Genomic DNA, 24,325 nt, shown 5'->3' on the forward strand with positions numbered 1-24,325 from the left:
CCCCCCAAGCAAGCCTCGGTCCCCTCTGTGGAGCCATCATTGCGTACCTGGGCTATGTGAGTAGGGGACCTGCAGGGAGGGTGGCGGCCGAGAGGGCGTCACCCTGGATCTGAGGCCAGCCCACCCAACCTCGCGCCCCCCCACCCCCTTCATGTTCCTCTGCCACGTGGCCATCTGTCTCCAACACTGTTCCAGCCTTACCAAGGCAAGAAAACTCGGACGCCTCATGCCCCGTAAGAAGAAAAAGTAATTTCAGAGAAGTAGGGGCCCTGTGTTAAACTGCTCTCCCCTCCACAAGCATGCACGACTGCCGCGTAAGCGCATGCGCGCACACGCGCTAAGCCCCACCCAAATGTCCGCACGGTGAGGGGACGCCCAGCAGTGTGCCCCACTCTCCACCCCTGCAAAGGATCGTCTATTCAGAAAGCAAACTCCAACACGCAGTCCAAAAGGAAATAACAAAACAAAAAAAACCCAAACTTTACTTGCATTTAGCCGTTAATAAATAATTTACAATATGTACATGCGGTGACACTCTACACAGGTCGCAGACACAAGGACGCAGTGAGGGGTCCCCACTTCCAAGCAGAACGCGATCAAACACAACCAAAATAAAGTGCTTCACTTTTTACTTCCGACATAGGGACCATCTAAAGACCAGCAGGGCGGGCCGGGGCCGTGCCTCCCACCCGCCTGCCCCTGCCCGGGGTTGGGCAGAGAGAGGGGACCTCTTGGGGAGGAGGCGGGGAGCCTCCCGGGCCAGTGTATGAGAGGTCCCTGGGGAACAGCAGAGGGGCCGGGCAGTGCGGGGCTGCGGGAACCGCCCGCCGCGGGCACCGCACCCTCGGGCGTGGAGCCCAGCCCGGGGTCGGTCCCTGGGTTCTCCGGAACAGCAGCAGAGGCGGGACCGGTTCGGGGCTCCTCGGATCGGCGGCCTGGGCTGACAGGAGGTGGGCGCCGGGGCTCTCGGAGGCAAGCCTCTCCTGGTTTGTGCGGCCATGGGCTTAAGGGAGGGGACTAGAGGGACGAGACCGTCCAGGGACGCTCGGGGCAGGGAGCGTCTGACCCTGACCGGCAGACGCCGCTCCTCTCCCCAGCACGCAGACCTGGGTGGACGGGCGGGGAGCAGGGCTCCGGGGGAGCAGGTGAGGAGGACGAAGAGAATCAGGGCAGGCCAGCTGGCCCCGTCCACTGCGCCTCCTGCCCACGCCCTGCAGCCCACGCTCCCCCACCCAGGAGGCTCTTGCCCCCTGCTGGAGAGAAGGGAACAGAAATCGAGGTGGGGGCGCGGAGAGTTGTGTTTAGACATTTAGAAATGAGGACGAGACCTCCTAAGCACGGTGGAGAATGGGGGACGGGGAGGGAAGGAACCAGAGGAGGGCACCTGAGCCCACGAGTGACGTCAGCTGCAGGCTGTCAGGCAGGGGGCCTGGGAACCAAAGCAGGGGCACAGCGGCCACACTGCACACGGTCTCCTCGGCTCACAGGGAGGCCACGGGCGGGCAGGAAGGCACCAGGCGGGCACAACCTCTCAGTCAAAGGGTCACGATTCCCGGGGGGTCGTCCTAAGGCCCAGGGGGAAAGGAGGCCCTGCCTGGGGAGGGAGTCCAGCCTCTCAGATGCCTCAGCCCCTCAGCTTAGTGTGCGCGAGTGTGCTCGTGTGTGTGTGTGCGTGTGGCGGGCGTGGGCAGCAGTCGGCTGGGCCTGTTTCAGTGCATTGCGGGGTGGGGGGGGGCGGAGGAGCTCGACTCTGATCAATCCCAGTGTCTCTGGCGGGGCGGGGTGGGGTGGGGGGCTTCGGCCCGAGGGGCTCTGTTTTGCACATTCACACTGCGGGGCGGTGGAGGGGAGCGGCTCCCCCTCTCACACAGCTCTATTGTCACAAACATCACAGCACCGGTCACCACAACCTCTCGCGGCCTCCCCGCCGACGACAATGACACGTTGGGGGCAGAGTGGGGGGGGGGAGGCCACCCCCCTGCCCTAGCCCTTGCCGGCAGACGGCGCAGGGCAGCTGTGAGGTAACCGTCCACAGTCCACTGGCCAGCGGCCGCCTCGGCTCCTGACCCCCCCCCCCCGGGGGAGGATGCCCTCCCTCCCCCCGATGGCCCCGGTCTCCCTGCAGCCGCTCCCCCCACCCCCACCCCCCCGGCTCAGGGACAGGCAGCGCCCGCCTCTCTGCCCTACGCGGCGACAGCCTCCAGGACGGCGGGGAGCAGCGTGAGGAGCAGGAGGCTGCCCAGGAGCGGCCGGGGGGTGGGGGGCATCCCCACCGCGGCGGCCCGGCCCGGCGGCTCCCGAGTCCTCTCGTACAGGTGAAGCCTGTCTTTGTTGGAGTGCAGCATCTTGACGTCCTCCAGGGCGTAGTAGGCGGCCAGCGTGAAGTTCACGTCGCCCGTGGTGAGCAGGTCGAAGACGCAGGCCTGGTAGTAGAGGTCCTCCACGGGCAGCTTCTCCTTGCACTTGGCCACGGCCGTCTCGTACGGGAAGGTGTCGGGGGCCGCGGGCGCGGGGCTGGCGGCGGCCGGCCTGCGGGTGCCGGGGCCCTCGGCGTTGGCGCGGAAGGCCTGGAAGTCGATCTGCTGGTTGAGGGGGCAGCCGCGCAGGCAGAGGTAGAGGCCCTGGCTGTCCCGGTCCTCCACGGCGTTGACCACCTCCTCCGGCATGCGGACGGCGAAAGTCAGGTATCGGCCCACCTGGCGGACCACGATGGTGGTGCCGATGTACTTGGCCTGGATCTCCACGTGCTGGCCCGACACCTTCTCCGTGATCTTCAGGCTGTTGGCTCCGTGCTTGTCCCCACCGTTCTTGGAGCCGTCGGCGAAGGCGGCCGGGAGCTCGTCCATCTCAGCCTGGTACACCTTCTGGTCCACGCACTCCTGGAAGTTCTTGAAGATGATGGTGAGCTGGGGGGAGGGGGGGCAGGAAAGGGGTGGAGAGAGGGGGTTAGGTGGTGCTGAGATGGTGGCGGCGGGGGGGTCAGAGGGGAAGGCCCAGCCCCATGCTGGCGATGCTGGGGACAGGAGGAGCCCCCAAGATGCCCCGATTCCCCATTTTGGTCACCTTTCGGTGCCACCTGCATTATTATGCACTTAGTACTTTTCCTTAAAACAACTAGTTTTACTGTAAGACAAAGGGGGGACAAAAGGAGAGAGGGAAACCAAGAAACAGAGTCTTACTAGAGAACAAACTGATGGTTACTAGAGGGGAGGTGGGTGGGGGATGGGGGAAATAGGTGATGGGGATTAAGAGGACACTTAATAGGGCATCTGGGTGGCTTAGTCGGTTAAACGCGCAACTCTTGGTTTTGGCTCAGGTCACAGTCTCATGGTTGGTGGGTTCAAGCCCCACGTTGGGCTCTGTGCTGATGGTGTGGTGCCTGCTTGGGATTCTCTCTCTCTCTCTCTCTCTCTCAAAATAAATGAACTTAAAAAATTAAAAAAAAAAACTTAAAAAGAATATGCTTATCATGATGAGCATTGATTATAGAATTCTTGAATCACTACATTGTACAGCTGAAACGAATATAACACTGTATGTTAACTATACTGGAATAAAACTGAAAAACTTTGGGGTGCCTGGGTGGCTCAGTCGGTTAAGCATCCGACTTCGGCTCAGGTCACGATCTTACAGTTTGTGAGTTTGAGCCCCACATCGGGCTCTGTGCTGACAGCTCGGAGCCTGGAGCCTGCTTCGGATTCTGTGTCTCCCTCTCTCTCTGCCCCCCCGACCCCCGACTCATACTCTGTCCCTCTCTTTCAAAAATAAACATTAAAAAAATTAAAATTAAAAACGAAGTAGAAAAACCCCCACACTTGTTTTACTTTAAAACAACAAAACAAAACAAAACAAAACAAAACAACTGACTTAGAAGGGGAACTTTAGATCACTACCCTAAATAGGACACCAGATCATTTACTACATAGAGAGGTGAACCATAAAAAGAAAAGCATAGCTAATTAAAAATAAAAGTTCATTATCTACTATAGTAGGCTGAGTAATGACCCCCAGGATATCAGGCCCTAATCCCCGCAACTGTGAATGTTACCTTATATGCAAAAGGGACTTTGCAGATGTGATTATGTTAAGGATACTGAGATGGAGAGGTCATCCTGGATTATCTGGGTGGGCCCTAAATATAATCACACGTATCCTCCTAAGAGGGAGGCAGGGGGAGATCTGACCACAGAAAAGGCGAGGGCTCTCTCCATGGAGGCGGAGACGGGAGGGATGTGACCACAGCCCAGGGGTGCCGGCAGCCACCAGAGGCTGGAAGAGGCACTGAACAGATTCTCCTGGGAGCCTCTAGAAGGACTGGCCCTCCTAACACCCTCGTGTTAGCCCTGAAAGACTCATTTCAGGTTTCTCGCCTCCAGAGCTACGAGAGATAAATCTCTGCTTGTTTGAAACACTGAGTTTGCGGTATTCGTTACAGCAGCCGTAGGAAACGAATACGGTCCACAATCATCTAGCACAATCTTTCAAGCCGCCAGCGGACCTGCAGCCAAATTCCTTCGAGAAGACTGTGAGCCACTGGTTGAACATAACAGAGAAAGAATGAGCAGGCAGAGGCCAGCAGAGGCTGCTGTGGTAGGGCCTGCCCTGAGGGCCACCTAGCTGGGCCTTGGAGGTGAGCAGGAGGAAGTGGAGGAAGGAAGACAGGGGTGGGGTTCCATGCTGAGCATGCAGCCCTGGCCAGGGCTGGAGCGGGAAGGCCCATTTCTGCTGGCGCCTGCAGCTGGGGGTGAGGGGCTGGGCTGAGCTGCTGGGGGAGAAGCAGGCGGCTGGGTGGCTGGGTGGCTCCACCAGTAACTGTCCTCCTGGGAACCACAGACATGGGCACTGCCGCTGGCTGCATCTGCCGTGCCGGGCCCTGTGTGTTTTGCTTCTAGCCCTGTGTGTCTTGCTTCTAGCCCTGTGTGTCACTGCCAGGGACAAGGACAGGACCTCCCATTTACGGTGCGGGAAATTCAGGCTCAGAGAGGTACAATGGCTCACACAGGCAGCAAAAAGCAGAGCTGGGTTTAGTCTCTTGGTTTCCAGCCCCTGGGCTCTTTTCAGCCACAAGCCCGCGGGGTGGGAGGCCTGGGAGAAGGAGGAGAGACAAACGGGACGAGGGAGTGAGTGCTTTCCCCGCATTGTCCTGGGTGAGGTGCTCCCTTCCCTGCTCCTTCCTGCATGATCCCAACCGGGAAGACGGCATGGGCTGGAGACATGAGTCAAATCTGGGAGAGCAACCACCACCCCTCCTTCATTCCTGTTCCCAGGTGCCAGCTTTTAACCACTGGTGGCTCCGGGTGCCTCTAAGGCCACTGCCCCCTGAGCCAAGGGCAGCTGGAACCCGGACTCCAGACCAAACCCAGGGAGGCAGGTGGGGTCATGGGGCAACATGGCACCCAAGGCCTTTTGGGGCTCCCTGCTTACCCCCACCCCTAATCCCTGCCCTACCCCTGGCCACTATTCCTAGAACTTGTCCCTCCCTTCTCCCCGCCCCAGCCACCAAGCCCCAACCTCCTGCCCCCCAGGAGCTGTCCTCCTCGCCAGTTGAGGGGGTAACACACCTCAGAGGGGCCCCAGGTCCAGGGGGCCCTGGTAAGAGGCAGGCCGCTGCTGACAACACGGACACCCTGGCTGTGGCTGAATTCTGTGCCTGGCACCCTGGTCGACGTGGCAGCGGATGACTGCCTGGGGGGTCCTCGGGGTAGAGGGTGGGTGACGCTGTGAAGCGCTACGGGAGTTTCTGGTCAAACAGTGGGTGTATGACAAGGGCGAGGCCCAGGCACGTTAGAAACTGCAAGCAGGTCCTACCGGCAGGGGGAGGCAGGACAGCTGTGAAGGACCTCAGCTCAGGCTGAGGGGCGGGAAAGGCCAGGGCTGAGGGTGGGGTCTGGAGCCGGCCCCAGGCCAGACGGTGCGGCTGCAATTCCGGGGGTGCGGGCGTGGCCCTGGGGCACAGACAGGAGGCTGAGGGGGACGCGGCAGAGAGCCATCAGCCTGGGGCCTCGGGAGCAGAGCTAGGGGAACAGACTAAGGACTGGACGGGGTGGCCCAGGGGGCCACAGAAAGTTCTAGGCCGGGCAAACCAACACGGTAGCCAGGGCCCAGCTGGAGGTGTCCAGGGCTGTCTCATCGCTGCTCCGTGGGCGCCCCCACACTGTAAAGCGTAGGGGTGACCAGGCTGGGAGAGCAGGAGGGCCTGGGCCTTCAGAGAGAAACTCCCCCTTGTCACCCCAGTACTCAGAAAGGTGAGGAGGAGAGATGGACAGTTGCACTTTTGGGGGCTCCAGGCTCTTGGGCCTTTGTGGGCCCCTTCCTCCCTCCAAAATACTAAAACTACATTTTGTGACTGCATTGGGATCCAGGCCAAGACAGTCTCGGTTGGCTTATGCTGATTTTTTCCTTCCAACTTTAAAACAAATGAAAGCTTTCTCGCGGGTCCCCGGCAGTCTTGGGGCCCTTGGTGTTGTACCTGTGGGGCCCGGGGAACGGTCAGGACGGAGGGGGGCACATTCTGCCGTCCACACGGGACACGAGGAGGGGCTGGTGCTCCCAGGCTGGAGGCTGGGGACCTGGCCAGAGTCCGTGGAGCGCTGCACCAGAGGCCCGGCTGTGCACAGCCCGTCGGGCACTGGCCCCCAGTTCCCCAACCCTCCCTCTGAGGTCACCGCCTGGTCCCGGGAAGCAGCGCACTTCTGGTTTGCTGTGGGATGTCAAAGGTGGCCACGGCTTCTCCATCCTGCTTTGAGCCCTACTCTCTGAGCCCCGGGGGGGCCTCGGCCACTGCCATCTGCCCATCTGCCGTCGCTGGCCTACCAAAATGGCGACCTCACAGTTCCACCTCCTGCCTCTACCTCCTGCTGTTTCCTTCTCTCCATCCCGCGGCTCCCGCCCTGATGTGGAGGCTGCCTGTGGGGGGCCGGGAGGTGCAGCCAGGGTGGTCTGGACAGTGGGTGGTCCTGCCATTGGGAAGGGGGTGAGGGACGAGGGGCTCTGGTGTCCCTGCCTGGTGTGCTGGGGGGGGGGTTGGGGAGGGGGGTGCTGCTGCTTTCCAAGTGCCATCAGCCTCCTGGAACAGGAAAGGCTGGTTTCCCTCTAACCGTCATCTCTCGTGGAGACAGACTCCTGGAAGGCTGACAGGCTGCTAGACTCTTCTTGGTACCAGTGCCAGGGACTCAACCACAAGTAACAGCATGAAGGGGCCTGTCGAAAGCCGGGCGGCTCGCTGCCAGCATGGCCACGGGTGCGGCTGCCACTCCTGTCTTTGCTGCCCCCCTGCCCAGAGGGGTCTGAGCCCCCCCCCCCCCCCCCCCACCAGGCCCGGCACTGGGAGCTGTATCCACATGAGGGCGCCGAAATGTCCAAGACCCCTGTCCTCAAGGAGCTCACACTCTAGGGGTGACACATCAAATAGATGAGTGGGGCAGTGGGACACATGGTAAGTTTTAGAGGGGAGGGGGAGGGCAGAGCAGAGACCCCAGTTCCTCTCCTCCCTGAGCCTCAGTTTTCACATCTGTGCAATGGGGTGCTACCAGCACAGTGAAGCTGGGGGCTGGGCACAGAAGGAAGCCGGGGGAAGTGGGGGCGGGAAGCTGGCTGAAATGTCGGCTTGGCCTAGAAAACCCTACATCTTGATCACCTACGAGAACACGGGGCCGGGCTGGATGATGCCTGTATCACAGGAAACGAGCCAAGGCCCTCTGGGTGAGGGGCGGGCCGAGAACAGCGGGTTCAAGTGGGCAGAAGAGACAGGCAGAAGGCTCTCGTGGGGAGGCACGAAGGCCCCTCAGAGATAACAGCCTCTTGGCTTCCGCTGCCTCCCCCGAGGCTCCAGGCTGCCCTCCCATCTCTCCTCCAGGCTTCTGCTCCCGTCCCTCCATGCCAGGCTCCGCAGAAGGACGTGGAGGAGGCCCCGCCCGGTGCTCTGGGCAGAGCCGGGGGCACCCAAGGGCGTCGGCATCCTGCACCCACCTCAGGCACCCCTCGGCCAGCTTTGTTCTCCATCCTCGGCCTGGGAGGTGCCAGGAGGGGAGGAGGCACCTAGCACCGAGGCTGCCGCAAAAGGGGTGTTTCGTCAACGTTTGCCGAATCAATGAATGAACAAAACCAACACACCTGCGTGGTGCAGACCTAAAAAAACAGGCGCGGGCAGGCCCAGGGCGCTGGAAACCGGCCACCGATGTTTCTCAGCCGGGTACCCTGTCTGCCCCGAGGCCTGAGACAGACTGAGCCCGTCACAGCCGGGTGTCCGGCCGGGCCTCCTGCTGCCTCCTGGCTGATGAGGGCTTAATAGAAGGTGGCTGGGCTCTCAGCCTGCCGGATGACCGAGGTGACCCCAGGTCACAGCAGAAGGGGGCTGGGTCGGTCGAGCTCTGCTGCAGAGCTCCCTACTTTCTAGAACTTCCATGCCCGGACAGGGCGAGAGGTGCTCCCATCCCTGTCCGGGCACCTCTCCCGGCCACAGGGCCCAGCGGGCCTCTGGAGCACGGCGGGCGTCTGAACAGATAGCACACAAGAACGAATGGGCGACTGATCCACTCGGTCTGGGAACAGCATCGCTGGGCTCGGGGTCCCAGCGTGTGCCAGTGAATCACGGGGGGTGGCATCCAGGGGTTCTAAGCCCAGGCACGTCACCCCAGCCCGTACGACCCAACGGGAAGTGGCCTAAAGGCTCTCGCTCCAGCCTGTCACGCCCCCCTCCCCCACCCCCACGGGGCGGTGGGGAGCAGAGGCCCACGATTCCTCCCACGATTCTTCCCAGGTCTGTGCTTGGCTCTGTTATCACATTTGGTGCTCACACCGCCCTGGGTTAGGAGGGGCGGGGCTTCCAAGGCCCGCGTCGCTCTCACACCCTCAGACTCCCCTGTGTGGCCCTGCCAGGACGGGACAGGGAGGCGAGGTCCCCTCCCGCGGGATGTTTGCTGCTGGATTTAGAAGCTGCAGCCTCAGGCTCCTGGCGTTCATTTATCTTGGCTCTAGGGAAGGAGGGAGGTGGGTAGGTGCAGGGGCCGCAGGGAAGGCGGCTGGGTCCTTGACGCGGGCCCTGCTGTCCGTGGAGGGCTGAGAGGGCGGACGGGGTGGAGAGGGCGCTGGCCACAACCCTGCCGCCCACTAGGCTTCACGGCCTGGTGCCAGGACCCTGCTAGGGCAGCCACGGGGCAAAGACCCACTTGTTGCCGCCCCTGCAGATGGGCCCGGGAAGAGACCCTCTGGAGGCAGCAAGGGCCACCGGAGCAGGGGGAGATGGCGGGAATTTTCCTGGCTGCCAGGTCACCTCACTGTCCTCCTCTTGGGCGTGGAGGGACAGGAAGGAACAGAAACGCCCTTGTGGACCAGCCTGGCATTGCCCAACGTGCCGCCTTGCAACGTGCTCTTCCTAGGAAAACAGACTCACTGCCAACCCGGAAAGGCCTGGGGGCTGCGGTGGGCCAGGCCCTGAGGAGGCACACGTATCCCCATCCCCTGGGCTCCCAGAGCCCACCAGCCTCCTGGCCTTGAGGCTGTGCCCCGTGGCCCAGTCTCAGAAGGAGGCCACAGGAGACTCTCTTGGAAGTGGGGAGGGGAGGGAGGGTCTGTGGAGGATGGGGATGGCCAAAGGCCTGGGCCACAGGCCACATTCGTGGCTGCTTCTGGCTGTGGCCCTGTGAGCAGGACTTGAGTCTTGCCACCCAGATACTGAGGCCTCCTTGGGTCAGAAGACAACCGGCTGTCAGCGGCCTCTGGGGCTCCAGATGGTTCGGAAACGCCTCTGATGGCAACGAGAATGTGGCCGACTTCTAGAGCCACCCGGCCCAGGTCAACGCTAGCTCGCCGTTCCCAGCCGACTGCACTCTGGGTAGAGACGCACATCCCATTTGGGGGCTGGCCCGAGGGAGGAGAGGAAAGCTGTGTGGGTGGCCCCTGGGGTGCTCTGTGAGCTGCTTCTCTGTCCTCACCTGTTCCACCTCCCCCTGTTCCCAGACACCACCGCCCTCTCTGCTCTGGGGCTGCGGCCTCTCCATATAGGCGTGGGGCAAAGAGAGGGCAGGACGGTACCCCACAGCCCTGCTGACCCCATCAGCGTCCTATAGCCCTGGCCCCCAACCCGGCGTCCCTCACCTGCTCCACGAGCCAACACTGGGGGCTTTAAAAAAAGAACACGTGCCTGACCCAACCCAGAGATCTGGTGTCACACAGGCCTGGAGGGGGTGGGGGTGGGGCCAGAATCACCATCTTCTAAAATCTGTTCACGCTGCAACAGTGCAGCCATGTGAGACGCCCCGGGCAGGACCGTCACCTCCAGGGGCTGGTCGGGGACACTTGTCCAGGGCGGACAGGAGTGCGCCCTCCTTGAGAGTGATGATGGAAACATACCTGTAGAGAGGCTCCTCTTTCATTGGGTTTTAATACTGGAATTCTACCACCATACAGTCTGGGGGCAAGAAAGGAATATCCCAAAAGTCCGAAACTGAGTACTCTGGCGAGTGTTTCTAAAATTTGTGGACAAGTGGCAGAGTGGATGGGGGTGCCACCTGCTTCGGCTCAGGTCGTGATCTCATGCTTTGTGGGTTCGAGCCCTGCGTCGGGCTCTGTGCTGACAGCTCGGAGCCCGGGGCCTGCTTCGGATTCTGTCTCTCCCTCTCTCTCTGCCCCTCCCCTGTTCACGCTCTGTCTCTCTCTCTCAAAAATAAATAAACAAATAAATAGAAGTTGTGGACAATAACCCCAGTAAGAAATCCACGTTAACAGCTGGACCCAGCATTTGCACTGATATGCATACATGTGTGCACACATACTGAGCTTCCTGAAACGTGTCCCCTTACCACGTACAATGCATTCACAACCTGCCTTTTCTATCGGTGTTGGGTTATGCCATCTTGTTCTACCCTGCCCAATTAAAAAAAAAAAAAAAGGTGACATTTGCATGCTGGTTCCTGACCCCAGAAAACTGATGTCACAAACCCCTGGTGGGCAGTATCCAGCAGTTTGAGAAATACCAGACTCCAGGCAGCATGAAGAGGGGGTTCCCGGTTGGTTTATCTCAGGACAAAGATTCTCTGGACATTCCTAAGTCATCAGCCCATTTACTGAAAATAAGAACACTGGGAGGGTGCAGGAGGTGTCTGGTCTGGGCCCTGGTCACAGCAGGGACGCCCACGCCTCAGCCTCAGCTTACCTTGCTGGTGGCGGTGGCGGCCGAGCCGGGCAGCACGGGCGTGTTGGTGACCTGTACGTTCAGGTAATTGTTGTCGATGAGAGGCCAGGCGCCCTGCACCTTGCAGGTCTGGAAGCGGTCAGTGAAAGTCCTGAGGTGCGGGTCCCCGAAGAGGCCGCAGTGCGTGTAGTTGGGGGCCGCCGCATGCTTGTGGAAGCTCTTCTCGTAGTGGCAGATCTCGGGGCTGTCGGAGCGCTCCTGGCTGTCGCTCGGCGGCGGGAGGGTGCGCAGGCGCGGCTGCGACGTGGGGCCATCCTTGGAGCAGTTGTACTGGCTCATGAGGTCCTCTATGCCATGGACGGCCGAGTGGTAGGCCAGGTCGCCCCGGCAGGTGCGGGCCGTGCGCCGCGTGCACAGGGCGTAGGTGCGCAGGGCCGCGCAGAACTCGGGGGCGTCGTCCGAGGTGGGGGAGTGGCTGCCCGCCGTGGCGCTCCAGAACTCAGAGTTGCACTTGAGGATCTTGCACGCGGACGTGGCTGTGGGGAAAGGGAGGGACACGCCGTCAAGATCCCTGGGTGAGCGCCGCAGGCGCACGCACAAGGACATCCCTTCCCAGGGGGCGCCACCTGCGCTGCACGTTTGCACGCAGAAGGCAAAGAGTCCCCTCACCCTGCCGCCTTGGACATCTGCTGATGCTTTCACAGCCATCCGCAAGCATTTTGGCAAAAGCAAAAGAAATTTGGCTGGGAATTAAGCCCCACTATTCAGTATGTGGCCTGGCCTCTGCTACTGTGTGACTTTGGACAAATCACTGGATGTCTCTGTGCCTCATTATACTTCTGTAGAAAACGGGATGACGGTAGCATGTACCTTATGAGGCTGCTCAGAGTGTTACGGCACTAAGGACCGCACTGACGTAGATCAGAAGCTCCATGAATGTTGGCCAGTTGACGGTGAGCTTTGGTCACAGAAGACCCGGTTACCGTCACCCTGTCTGCAAAGCAAGAGTAGCTTCCCTGTTGGTCGCCACAGTTCCATCCCTCCTTTATCCTGCTCGGGAGGGGACGCTGGGAAGCAACCGACAGTAATAACCTTGGATCTGCCTTAAGTTGTGTTTTTAAAAAAGTCACTGACAAGCTTTGAGACCTTAGTGATAATTAGCTACAAAAGACCGCGCCTGAAAAACTGGGGCTTTGACACACCTGCATCTTGTACCTGGACACGTAGAACCTGCCCTTTCCCGGCCTCCCAGATTCTTTTGCACAGTCTGTAGTGACTTCAGTGGCCAGGCATGCAGCCCAGCAGCAGGAGAGAACATTCTACGTAGCCTCTAGCAGTGAAAGGGGCTGGCGGACCAGCGGAGGTGGTGGGGGGGGGGAGGGAGAGGGGGCAGCTGCAGCCCAGGGCTGGAGCGATCAGCAGGAGAACGGGGCTGTTGCTTCAGCCAGTCCTGCCCAGGCCACTAGCCTGGCTCATGAACCCTTGGAAAACTGCTTCTCTGGTGCTGGCTTCTGACCTACAAAATCAAGTTGCAAATAAAACCTGGGACAGAAATACGCGGGGGAGGCACCTGAACAGCTGCCTTGTGCGTGGGCACCTGGATGGCCCATCTCTGGGAGATCTGCCACCTCCATAGGCACCTGCCTGGAGCTGAGGCTGACCTGGCCAGGTCACACACCTGGGTATGGGCAGCCAGCGCTTGTCCCGAAATTCAGGCCCCTCCCCTAACTTCTCCTGTGTTTGTCACACTGCCGGCCAATTCAGCTGTTTCAGGTGGAATCTGGGTGGGCGTTTTTTTTCTTTTGAGAAGTCACATATTTACTTCAACGTGTATGAGGACAGATAAAACTAACAGAATAGAAGAGCCGCGGATTTTCCATTTTAATAGCTTTCAAGTTGAAGAAGTGTGCTGACTTAAGCAGACTTGGCTAATAACAGGGCACCTGGGGGAACACGGGAAAAGCTGTGGGTGAGACAGCCACCCCACCCCCACCCTGCATGGTCTCCCTCCCACAGAAACCTGCTCCTGGGGGTAGGTGTCCTTTGAAAGGCAGCTGGAAGAGTCTCCAGCCATGCTGACTTCCTATTTCTTTTTTTTCCAAGTTTTTTCTTAATGTTTATGTACTTTTGAGAGAGAGAGAGAGAGAGAGAGAGAGACAGAGGACCAGTGGGAGAGGGGCAGAGAGAGAGGGAGACAGAATCCGAAGCGGGCTCCAGGCTCCGAGCTGTCAGCACAGAGCCCCACGTGGGGCTTGAACTCAGGAACAAGGAGATCATGACCTGAGCCAAAGTCGGAGGCTTAACTGACTGAGCCACCCAGGTGCTCCTGCTGTCTTCGTATTTTGCCAACCTACAGAAGACACCCAAGACCCAACCTACCCCAAATGCTAACGTGGCCTACGTGGGGGAAGGTAGAGGAGTCCCTCCTGGTGGAGGGGAGGGGGGGAAGGGGGGGGAGGCTCCGCAGCGCCCGCTCAGGCAGCCTCACCCATTCCGGGTGTGCTGACCCGAGACGCTGCTTTCTCAGAATCCTGGAGACACGGCATCAAAGACAACTGTCTGAATGGGGCACAGGCTGCTGCTGAGTGGCTGTCGCCTGGGCTACGCCCACCGCTTGCCCACCAGCCTCGGGAGCCCGGCCCGCAGCCGGGTATGGGTGCCCCTCCGGCCCTCACCGTGCCCAAAGCGGAGAGAGGAGACCCCTAGCCCCTTTACAACCAGACCACTGCAGCCCGAGCACGACTTGCACCGGCCTCAGCTCCCGCCGAAGCTGACCCAGGACGTCCGGCAGAGAGTGAAGTCACAGCTACTCAGTCTCGGGCCAGGGCCTCACCCCAGCCAGCCCTCCCGGCAGCCCCGAGGCCAAAGCCAGGCTCAGCACGGCTGCTTCTCTGGCCCGAGGCCTCCCTGAAGAAGCTGAAGCAGGACTTGAATCTGGCCTGTTGGGCCTAAGAGCCCATGCAGTGGGCAGTTTCAAAAGTCATCACATAAGTTAGCACGTTCACGACTGCCCCCGCCAGCCGCCGAGTGGGTCGGGGCACGCTTTGCCGCAAAGCGACCCTCAGCCTCTCCCCGAGGACCCCACCAGCTGGCAGGCCCGTGGTCCGTAGGCTCTCCGTGGCCTTGCCCCCAGTTCCCAGAGGCCACAGCTCAGGGTCCAGCCCACAGGCTGGGCAGGGGCTGGAAGGCAGGGGTCAGGAATGGGGCCTAGGGCAGGACCAGCCCGCACACAGACAATGTGGGATAGGCAAGGTGTCTCACTCCTGACTGCCACTGGTGGCTCTAACCCCACAAATGGGGGACCCCTGGGGGACCCCCCCCCCTTCCCCCCCCCTTCCCCCCCCCCCCCCCTTCCCCCCCCCCCCCCCCCCCCGCCAGGGGTGATGAGAGTCTCGTATCTTCACAGCCTTGAAAATGGCCCCGAGCAGGGTCCCAGCTGCAGAGCTCTCCAGTGTGTCTGGAGTTCATGCCTGAAGTCCTACCGAGGTGCCCCGAAAGGGAGTCCCTTGCATGCTCTGGGGTCACCACAGATGTGGCCCTTACTACTCTGTTCAGAGCAGCGTTCCTGGGATGACGCCTTGCACCCCAACGGCCTGGGCTGGGGCAGCAGGGCCTCCGTGGGCCCGACGTGTCTGTCAGGGGCCCAAGGGAGGCCCGTGCTGCTGGTCCGCAGGCCACTCTTCTTTAGAGTTGGGCCATTTTCTTTTCAAACGGTCACTGAAGGGCCAAGCTGGAACCCCGCTGGAGACCAGCCAGTCTGGAGTGTGTGAATGGGGCATTTCCTTCGGGTGGGAGGGGGGTGCAGAGGGGGGCAAAGAGAAGAGACAGTTCTCCCAAGGAGCAAACCCTAAGCAGCCCTGGACGACCCCAGGCCCCCAGCCCTCGGAGACCAGGCCTTTCACCTCTCAGTTCAAACTCCACAGGGCTCCTTCACCTGCTCCCCTCCCCCTCCCAGAGCCGCAGGGGAACAGGGCCACCCCGCCTCTGAAGAGCCAGCTCTGCCCACCACCCGCAGGGGGCGACCCTGAGGTCACTCTTGGGCTGCCCTTGCACCCAGGAGCTAGGCCTTCCATCTGAGGCAGGGTCCACACAGAGGTGACCTGGGACTCCTCCAACCCCTCCCTCCCCCTAAGTGCTGCCCATCCCAATTCTCAGCCATCTACAGAATGTTCCCGATGCTATCACCCGGGACTAGGACGGAAATGCAAAGGTGTGAGGGTGACAATGGCCAGATGGGGTGGTGGGCAGTGGGCACTGGAGGGAGAGTGGTTCAAAGTCCCGCTCCGTCCCCTGCCAGTAGTTGTGGGAAATCGGCCCTACCTCTGTGTCCTTATCTGTGAATCGAGGCTAGCAACCGCCTTAGAGAGCTGCTGAGGGTTAAACAGGATGCACGGAATCTGCCTGGGACCCAGTGGCCCCGACAAAGGTCCCAGAGGGAGATAAACACTGCCCCCGCCCCACCGTGAGGTAAGAGGTTAGAAGTCACAGGTGGGGACAGGAAAGGGACAGGAAGGGTGCTGGAGCATCCCTCCCTCTACCCCTCCCTGGCCGCCACACTTCCCAAGGGGGGCACCCAGGATAGCTTCACCGCCACCTTGCTCACCACCTCTCACCAGCGAGGGTGCTGTGGACTGAATGTGTTTGCCCCAAATTCCTTCGCTGAAGCCCCAACCCCAGTGTAACGGCACTTGGATGGGGGGTGATGGGCCTCTGGGGGATGATTAGGGTCAGATGAGGTCGTGAGGTGCAGCCCCCATGATGGGATTAGGGTCCTTCTAGGAAGAGACACGGGGGCACAGGCACACACTGTCACGTGAGGACACGGCGAGAAGGCGGCCGTCTGCAAGCCAGGAAGAGAGCTCTCACCAGAACCCGACCACGCTGGCACCCTGACTTGCAGCCTCCAGAACTGCAAGCCTTGCCCCCCATCTCTCCTCCCCTTCCTGGGCCCTCCGGCATCCCCCCTGCAGAAGCCAGGATCACTGGAGACGTTCGCGTGGCCAGGGACCAAAAAATCAGGTGGGTTCCACTTCACCTATTCCATTGTCCCTTCTCCTCACAAGGACCTGTGGTCGCAGGGGTGACCCAGGCTGGGACGACTCTCCTGGCTCTTGAAGGTGGAGAGGGCATCCAGGAGGAAGAGACGAACCGAGCCCTCATCTCCTGCTGGCGTCCCTCTGTCCTGCCAGCCTCTGTGACCCAGTCTCCATGTGTGGCCCTTCCTCCTGCCACAGTCCCTTCCCCCCTTGTTGCCAAGGCGCCCACAATCCCTCTTCCACCCATTTCCTGGGAGATGGCGCAATCAGAAACTTTGGGTCCCGAAGCACAATTTCTACAAGTTCGCCTTTACTCTTGTTAATGAACAAACGCACAGACCTCGGGTTCTGTGAGACACAGAAAAACGAAGGCCCTGGCAATTTCGCTATCCAGAGACCAGACCGGGGTCAAGTCAGTGTCAACAAGCTGCCTGTGACAGATTTTGTGTCACTGGGCACTGCTGAGCTGGAAACGGGGGCCCTCGCTTTGGGAGGCAGTAGTGGTGGGGAGGGCTTCAGGGGATGTGCCCTGGGGGCAGATGATCGTGGTCGAGTCGTGCAGTTGTGCAGCTCAGTGGCTGTGTGGCCAGGGGCCACACGGCGCTGCTCTCTGTGCTGCCGACATGCATCAGTGCCTCGATCAGTATACACTTCAGGGACCAGCGGAGCTGACGGCAGCAAACCCTGAGAACACTGGAAGGAAGCTGGTGGAAGGCAGCTTTGTGTTAACTTTGGTTAAATGAGAATTTGTGGGGGAGGCTAAGGTCTCCCTAACAGCTAATGTGTACTGAGCACTTACTAGGTACAACGCATTGTACACGTACCTCCATTCACCTATGACAGCCCTAGGACGATCTGTTATCCCCATTCCACAGACAGGCAAACTGAGTCCTAGAGGCATTAAATAGCCCCCTCCTCCCAGGTGCTCTGATAGAGCCCCCCAGCCTCTTCCCCCTCCTCTTTCACCTTCTGTACCTGCGTGCGCGCGCACGCACACACCCACACACACACACACACACACCAGGCTGAGCCCATTTGCTGTGAGGCCACAAAGACAATAAAGAGGAGGTTCTGCCCTTCCGGGGGTTGAGCGCGCAGGGGCGGTGCACCCGTGGGTAGAGCTAGGGGTGGACACACAGGCAGAGCCTCACCTCCAAGAAAGAAATAATGGTAATAATGCCCGGACTTCCTGAACCTGTGCAGACTACAAATTGCTTGAAGGCCAGGCCCTCACTGCTATTCTGAATCAACGGGCAGGAATTTTATCCTCATTTGATAGACGCACATACATGTGGCTCACACCGCCACAGGCTTTGGGGCTCTTTCTATGCCTTTCTTTCTTTCTTAAAAATTTTTTTTAATGTTTATTTACCTGAGAGAGAGAGAGAGAGAGAGAGAGAGTATGTGAATAGGCAAGGGGCAGAGAGAGAGGGAGACACAGAATCTGAAGCAGGCTCCAGGCTCCGAGCTGTCAGCACAAAGCTGGATGCGGGGCTTGAACCTACAAACTGTGAGATCATGACCTGAGCCAAAGTTGGATGCTTAAACGACCGAACCACCCAGGCGCCCCTCCTTCTATGCTTTTCAAAGTGCGTTTGCCATACCTTTCTTGGGACACCAGCCAAGAATGATCCAGGTCCTGAAATCCCCAAAAGCAAGATGTGTTTTCTTTGACCACGCCCAGTTCCTGACACACAGTCATCGCTACCTGTCTGTTCTCAGGGTAGTGACCACCCTCCAAGTGGATGGCAACCCTTCCCTGCAGAAAGGCCTGCATGGAGATACCAGGAGCAAGTCCTAATGCAAAATGATCCCCCTGCCAATTGCTGGGTTTCCTTGGCTGCCCCAAACCCTTGGGGGACTCTGAGCCAGCCTTTCACACCTTCCTGATAGTTTAAGGGCAAGTCCAAGTACCTCCCACCATAGATGGAGGAGCTATAGCTCAGGGTTGGGGGGTCAGTGACTGCCCGGGACCAAGGTCGGGGGCTCCCGTGCCCCTCTGCCTTATCTCCAGGCAGTAACCCAGCTCTCCTGGGCCTGTCTGCCTCAAGTGGTCATGCATGAGCTGTCATTTCCTGGGGGTCACAGAAGGGCTTTAGGCATGCCAGAGCTGGACGGTCCCCACGGGTGGCGAGCTGAGGGGCCCTTGACCCCTCGCTGGAGTCATCCTGCCGCCCCATATCCACTCCACTAAATCACGGGCTGAAGGCCACCCCAGGTCAGAGACCTGGATGTAATCTGGCCCAGCATCAAAAGGAAAAGCTTGTAGCCACAGTGTCACCTGCCAAAGAAACCACAGAGGGACTGATTTTTATGTACCGTATCTTAAAAAAAAAGAAAAGAAAAAAGCAGGAGACTTCGTTCCAGGCAGGAAACCTTGGACTTGTTTCTGCTCTGAACATCCAAGGAAGGAAGCAAGGAGAGGAAAGTGTGTTTGCAACCCACACAGGCAGAAGGGGAGGCCAGCTCTGCAGGGAGAGCCACCCCTTGCCACTTTTGGGGTGACGAGAAGGCCTCGGCTGTCCCCTCCCTGCCTGGTTCCTGCAGGTGGCAGAGTGGACCCTTCTGGTCCTTTTGGCTACCCCTGGGTGGACCCAAGACAGCCAATATGCACAGAGCCAGGGGAGGAAGAACCTGATGGGAAGTAAGAATTTCTCCTGAATTTCATTTCTATCTTAGCCGCTCTAGTCCTCGGGCAAGGCTCCTCTGGGACCTGGGGCTCCACCTCAGACACCCAGGGAAATGCAAAGGTGCCGCACAGAAGAACTTTATGCTCCTTAGAAGCACAATCTGCGTTGTCTGGGTTTGACCCAGGCCTCGGGAGACTGAGAACTTCAGGATGAGCTAGTGGGGGACGAACCGAGGGGAATGCAGAGGCGAAGACAGTGGCTGGCTGGGACTCATGACAGGAAGCCCCTGAACTCCCTCCAGTGCCCCTGAGGTGGGCGTGTTGGCTTTAAGGGTGGGGTGTAGGCAAAGCCTAGAGGGTGGGTGGCCCCTTGGGTCTCAGACGGCCACCCGGGCAAGCATCAGACCCATCTGCTTCCAACTGCAGTTGGGGCTGGAATCCCTTGCCTCTTTGTGCAACCTACTTAATCAAGATCACTTTATCTACTCAACACTTGGTGACCAAACTATGTTGGCTTCTCAAGGTGCCCCACGGAGTTTTAGAGCCCGGGGCCTGAGGCTATCAAGTGTCACTGGTCACTGGTTTCCACCTCCAGGCAGCCTCCACGGCAGAAGCATGGACTCTCCCTCCCTGTAACATCCCTCCCCGGTGGGCATCCGGCCTCCGCCACCACCAGAGATCTGCCAGGGCAGGGCTGGCCCCTCCTGTGCTAGACAGCTCCAGCTGTGGACCCGCATCTGCCTCCAGGGATGGCCGAGGGGCCTCAGCTCTCCTCTAGAGCCACACAGAAAAGCCTCAAATGTTAACCACCCTGCAAATTTTGCAGATGGCCCCTCAGCTCCCCTGGGTGTCCCCTGGCTGCTGTGGGCCTCACTGAACAGTCTGTGTCATCCATGGAGGGCCCAGCTGAGGTGTCCCCCTCCTGCCCGCAGACCCCGCGAGTAGGGGTCCCTCATTTTCCACACCCTACTCTCAAAACATCTTGGGAGATTTGATGCCTTTTTATTTATTTATTTTTTAAGTTTACTCCCTTTTGAAAGAGATGGACAGTGAGTGAGCGAGCAGGGGACGGGCAGACACAGGAGACACAGAATCTGAAGCAGGCTCCAGGCCCCGAGCTGTCAGCACGGAGCTCCATGCGGGGCTCGAGCCTACAAACCCTGAGATCATGACGTGTGTCGAAGTCAGATGCTTAACTGACTGAGCCACCCAGGCGCTCGACTGGATGCCTTTTTAAAGCCCCCAACCCAGTGCTCTGCTAGGTCTGCGGGGGAGGCTGGCGGCTTCCACGTGCCCCGACACCCCACATATGTAACATTTCACTTGTTGGGGAGGTCGGCTCCGGACCTCCTCCTTTGTGCACGGAGACGTGCCAGCGAGAGAAATCACAGCCTCACAGCCTCACAGCCTGCGCGACTGAATTCCTTTCCTTTAACTAGCGGCCCAGTGCCTCTCAGAAACAGACGGGGGCTGGGAGCTCGGAGTATCAGCTGCACTTACCCGGGCGGGAGGGAAATATTTATGCACCAGTGCGGCATTAGCTGCTTTCAGAGACCTCCTTTGAACTGTTAATCAAGCCCAATCTTTCAGAAGAATAGCCTGATTATTACCGCCCTGTTTGCATAACAAAGAAGCCCAATAAAACTTATTTCACTGTGCACCGAGGGGGTGTGAAGGATCGCCCTGAGAAGCGAGTCTCAGGAATGCGGGGAGCTGCTCCGCGGCCCGAACCCAGGAATAAAGACAATGCAATTTGCCACCAAGAAAAGCCCAATAGACCAATAAATTACCCGCGTGCAAAGGGATTAGATCAGGTTTCAGTTGCTGTGCAGGAGGAGGAGCGGGGTGAGCCGGGAAAGGGGGAAACCTGCCTCCTCTTAAAGGGGTAAGGCTCGTTTTGAACACACGCCCCACGGTCAAGTTGGTTCTGTCCCACTCTGTGGCTGGCATGGCACCTGCCTGCCTGGAGTCATTTACTTGCTGGAAGTTCTAGACCCTACCCTGGGCTTCATGCTGTTCCTGCAACAAGCCTCAGGTGGTTTCTCTGCTCAGGTGGAGACAGCTATCAAACTTCTAGAATGCGAAGCCAACACGTTGCATCCGAGTACTGAGTCAAAAGGAAGATGTAAGGGTGGAGGCACGAGAGGGGACCAGGGGCAGTTCAGCCAGGTCTCTGAGGGCCAGTGGGATTTGCCAGCTGAGGCGAGACAGAGATGCGGAAGCACAGGGGCCTCCGAAACAGCTGAGGTTGGCTGGAGGGGACACGCTGCTTGCATGCTGGTAGCCAATGTCGCTCAGCTCCAAAGTGCTTTCCTCCGCTGTGGGGAGGTGGTGGTGGGGGACCGGAGGGACTTCAAACCCCTTTCCTCTCGTCCCCCAGCTCTGTTAGACTCCACCACAAGGGGGCGCTGTCCCCAGGCTGTTTCCATCACTGTGCTTTCAAAGTACCCTCCTCTAGAGACCTGGCCCCCAGCTTCTCTCTTCCTTTTGCCTCCCAAGCGAAGCCGCTTCCTACAATGTGTGTGTTCCTCCGTGGTCCCCGGTGGCCTTTCCGGTGCTCCCACAAACGCCCAACAATCCCCTACATTAAGGTCCCTCCATGGAAATACCCCATGCGGTTTTGTTGTCCTGACTGGACCCTGACCTACCAGCCTAAGGATTTCAGACTAGATGCAGTTGATGGTAGGGAGCCCTGCGATAATTTCCAGGAAGTGCATGGCATGATCACAATCCTATTTTAGGAGGTGGTGGCTTTAGTCCGGGTAGAAGCAGGCAGAGCACAGAATGAGCAGAAGCAGAAGCAGAATGAGCAGTCACTGATCAACCTCTGTGCCAAGGTCAGCACTGAAGCCCGAGACCTCCTGTTCCTGTCCCCACGGCCTGTCTCACATCCATCCTGGACAGCAGAGGCCCTGGGGCTCCCCTCTCTTGTCATCAAGCTGTGACAGGGGGTCCTGAAGGAGGAGGGGAGGGCAGCACCAAACCAGGAGCGCCAGCCTGCCTGCACTCAGCATGGGGACAGTTGGCCACTCCCCACCCTCTTGGGGGAATCAAGGAGGGGGACGCGATCAGATCTAGTGCCAACATGTGGCAAACTCTGGCCTGGGCGGTATTCTGGAGTCTTCCTGAGTTAAGAGATGCCTAAAGCTGGGCAGCTGGGTGGCTCGGTGGGTCAATCGAGTGTCCGACTTCCGCTCAGGGCATGATCTTGCAGTTTGTGAGTCTGAGTCCTACATCAGCTTTGGTTCCTCTGTCTCCCTCTCTCTGCCCCTCCCCCACAGGCGCTCTCCCAAATATAAATAAATGTTTTACTTTGTTTTTTTAAAGAGAGAGACGTCTAAAGCTGCCTGTTCATGTCACTCCCGCAGGAACCGCTCCTGGTGCCAGGTGTTTGACATCAGATTCCTACAGGAACACAGCCAGGTGACAGACTGAAGATTTTGTCAGCTACAGCAGAATTCACCTTACTTAACCTGCACGAAGTCGCAAGTGATCATCCTTCCTAAAAAGCATTCCTCCCTATGCAGCCCAAGGTGGTCTGGGGGGAACCGGCCTAGCCTGTGAGTCCCTCAAAGGTGCTGGGACTTTTCCGGAAACCCCGTTGTCCGGGAACTGGCCTACAGGATAAAGAAGCAGGCAAGAGGGAGGTTCTCAGAGAGTCTCGACTGCTCTAGGAAGGGGAGGTGGGGAGGCCAGGGAGCTGGGGGTTAACTCACTGTCCAGTGTGGGAAGAGGTGGCTGAATGCCACCTACTGAGCTGAGGCAGGAGGCACTGCCCCTTGTCACACTTGTCACACTCTGCCAGGGCTGCTCTGCCCCAGCCATCACACACGCCAAGTTGCTACAAGAAACCACACCGAGTGCCAAGGAAAAGGGCACACTGCAGCTTTCCAAACTGGGCACCCTCCCCCGACTCCCACTGGGGCCACACGGAACCAGATCAATGGCAGACAGGACATTCAGAAGCACCTGTGTTCACCAAGGCCACAAGCAGGCCTGTCAAATCAGGTGGCTGAGGGCTTCTGGGTAAAAGGGGGCCCTGATGGGGGCGCCTGGGTGGCTCAGTTGGTTAAGTGTCTGACTCTTGATTACGGCTCAGGTTTGTGGGTATCTCATGGTTCCTGGGTTCGAGCCCCACTTGGGGCTTGGCACTGGCATCGTGGAGCCTGCTTGGGATCGTCTGTCTCCTTCTTTCTCTCTCAAAATAAACAACAATGACAACAAAAACTTAAAAGAGGGACCCATGATGACCAAGGGCTGAGCCGGGCGCAAGATTCCAGGCCAATACCATCTTGTCTTAGGGCACAGAACGAAGCTACTCCAGGTTCCACCAGCAGAGTGGTTACGGGCAAAGACATCACTTTCCAGATATCAATGAAGCTTTCAGGTGAGCAGTGTGTTCTTCCCGCTTGGAGGCATAACCCCTTTTCCCGAGTCCAGGGCTGGCTCTAGAAATGATAATTTTCCATCCTGGCTCTGCCTCCAGCAACCCTCGGCTCATCTGCTTGGCCGCTCCACATCTAGATTCATTTGAAGTGGCTTTTTCTCCCTCACCGCCATCCGCAGGCGGGCCTCCCTCCTCCACCTTCCTCATGCAGTGGGAGGGCAAATGCATGCCAGCTGGGCACACGCCCGGCTGGCGCACACGTGTGTGAGCCTGTGTTCATGGGACATTCCTTAGCATGCGGACCAATAATGGGCTCCTTTCTGCGGGGACCTGGGTGCAGACGGATCACTTTAATAGGCGTCTCGGTATTTCGACTGCTCGGGTGAAATGGTGCATGAAATGAATAAATAAGCAAAACCCAAAAGACATAAATCTGACTTGGGAAAATTTGCACAATGACAGCCCTTGCCAACTTCTTTGCCTGACCTATGGCTGGGTGGCATCTTCTTTGAAATGTTAAGCCAGGACAGACAGGCAGCAGAGAGGGCCTTTGGGAGGAGGCAAAAAAAAAAAAAACAAAAACAAAAAACACCCCCAAAAACCGCTAGGTCCACAGAATCCGTGGTCAGCTTTTCACTCTGCTATCTAATACCTCCAAATTTGGGGTCTTATTTCCCCCCGCCACCTTGAAGCCTTATATGCTGCACAGCACAAACTCGAATATGCTCCGAAGCAAATCTAAGGAGTATGTTTATTCACAATATGGGATACGGAAAAGGGTCGGGAGTCTGTGTTCTACTCCCGGCTTGGTCACCGGCTAGCTGTGTAATGTCAGGCAACCTCTGTGACCCTCTGTTTCCTCTTCGGTACTTTCTCTTCCGTGAGGAAGGTGTGGTGATCTCGCGAGGTGTTGTACTCAAAGCGTTTGGCCGAGTGCCCAGGATACTGTGGCCGCTCAATAAACGAGGAGAGCTTTAAAAATGATTGTCCTCCTTCAAACGATCATACTTTGGAGAGAACAGTAGAAGGTATTACGTCTCAAAGGATGTTCATAATCTTAAGTAGTGATGTGATAGGTTGTCTGTGGGAGGTCGGCGTTTGGGTTATTCTCACGTACTTATTTGCCCTTTATGGTTTTTAGC

At 58.6% G+C, this 24,325-nt stretch overlaps 1 protein-coding gene across 2 annotated transcripts in view; it reads right to left on the reverse strand.

The window, feature by feature from the left end:
• Positions 1 to 2,149: 2,149 nt before the first annotated feature.
• The window catches only part of RGMA (repulsive guidance molecule BMP co-receptor a), a 45,527-nt gene continuing 23,351 nt past the window's right edge, over positions 2,150 to 24,325 (reverse strand). For both annotated transcript variants that reach the window (XM_042940468.1, XM_042940469.1), the window contains exons 3-4: positions 11,153 to 11,667; positions 2,150 to 2,906 (exon numbers count right to left, since the gene is read on the reverse strand). In XM_042940468.1, coding sequence (XP_042796402.1) covers positions 2,184 to 2,906; positions 11,153 to 11,667 — 1,238 coding nt within the window. In that variant the 3' untranslated portion in view covers positions 2,150 to 2,183. The remainder of the gene's footprint in view (positions 2,907 to 11,152; positions 11,668 to 24,325) is intronic.

This window comes from Panthera leo, chromosome B3 (genome assembly GCF_018350215.1).
Source record: "Panthera leo isolate Ple1 chromosome B3, P.leo_Ple1_pat1.1, whole genome shotgun sequence".
NCBI classification, from domain to species: domain Eukaryota; kingdom Metazoa; phylum Chordata; class Mammalia; order Carnivora; family Felidae; genus Panthera; species Panthera leo.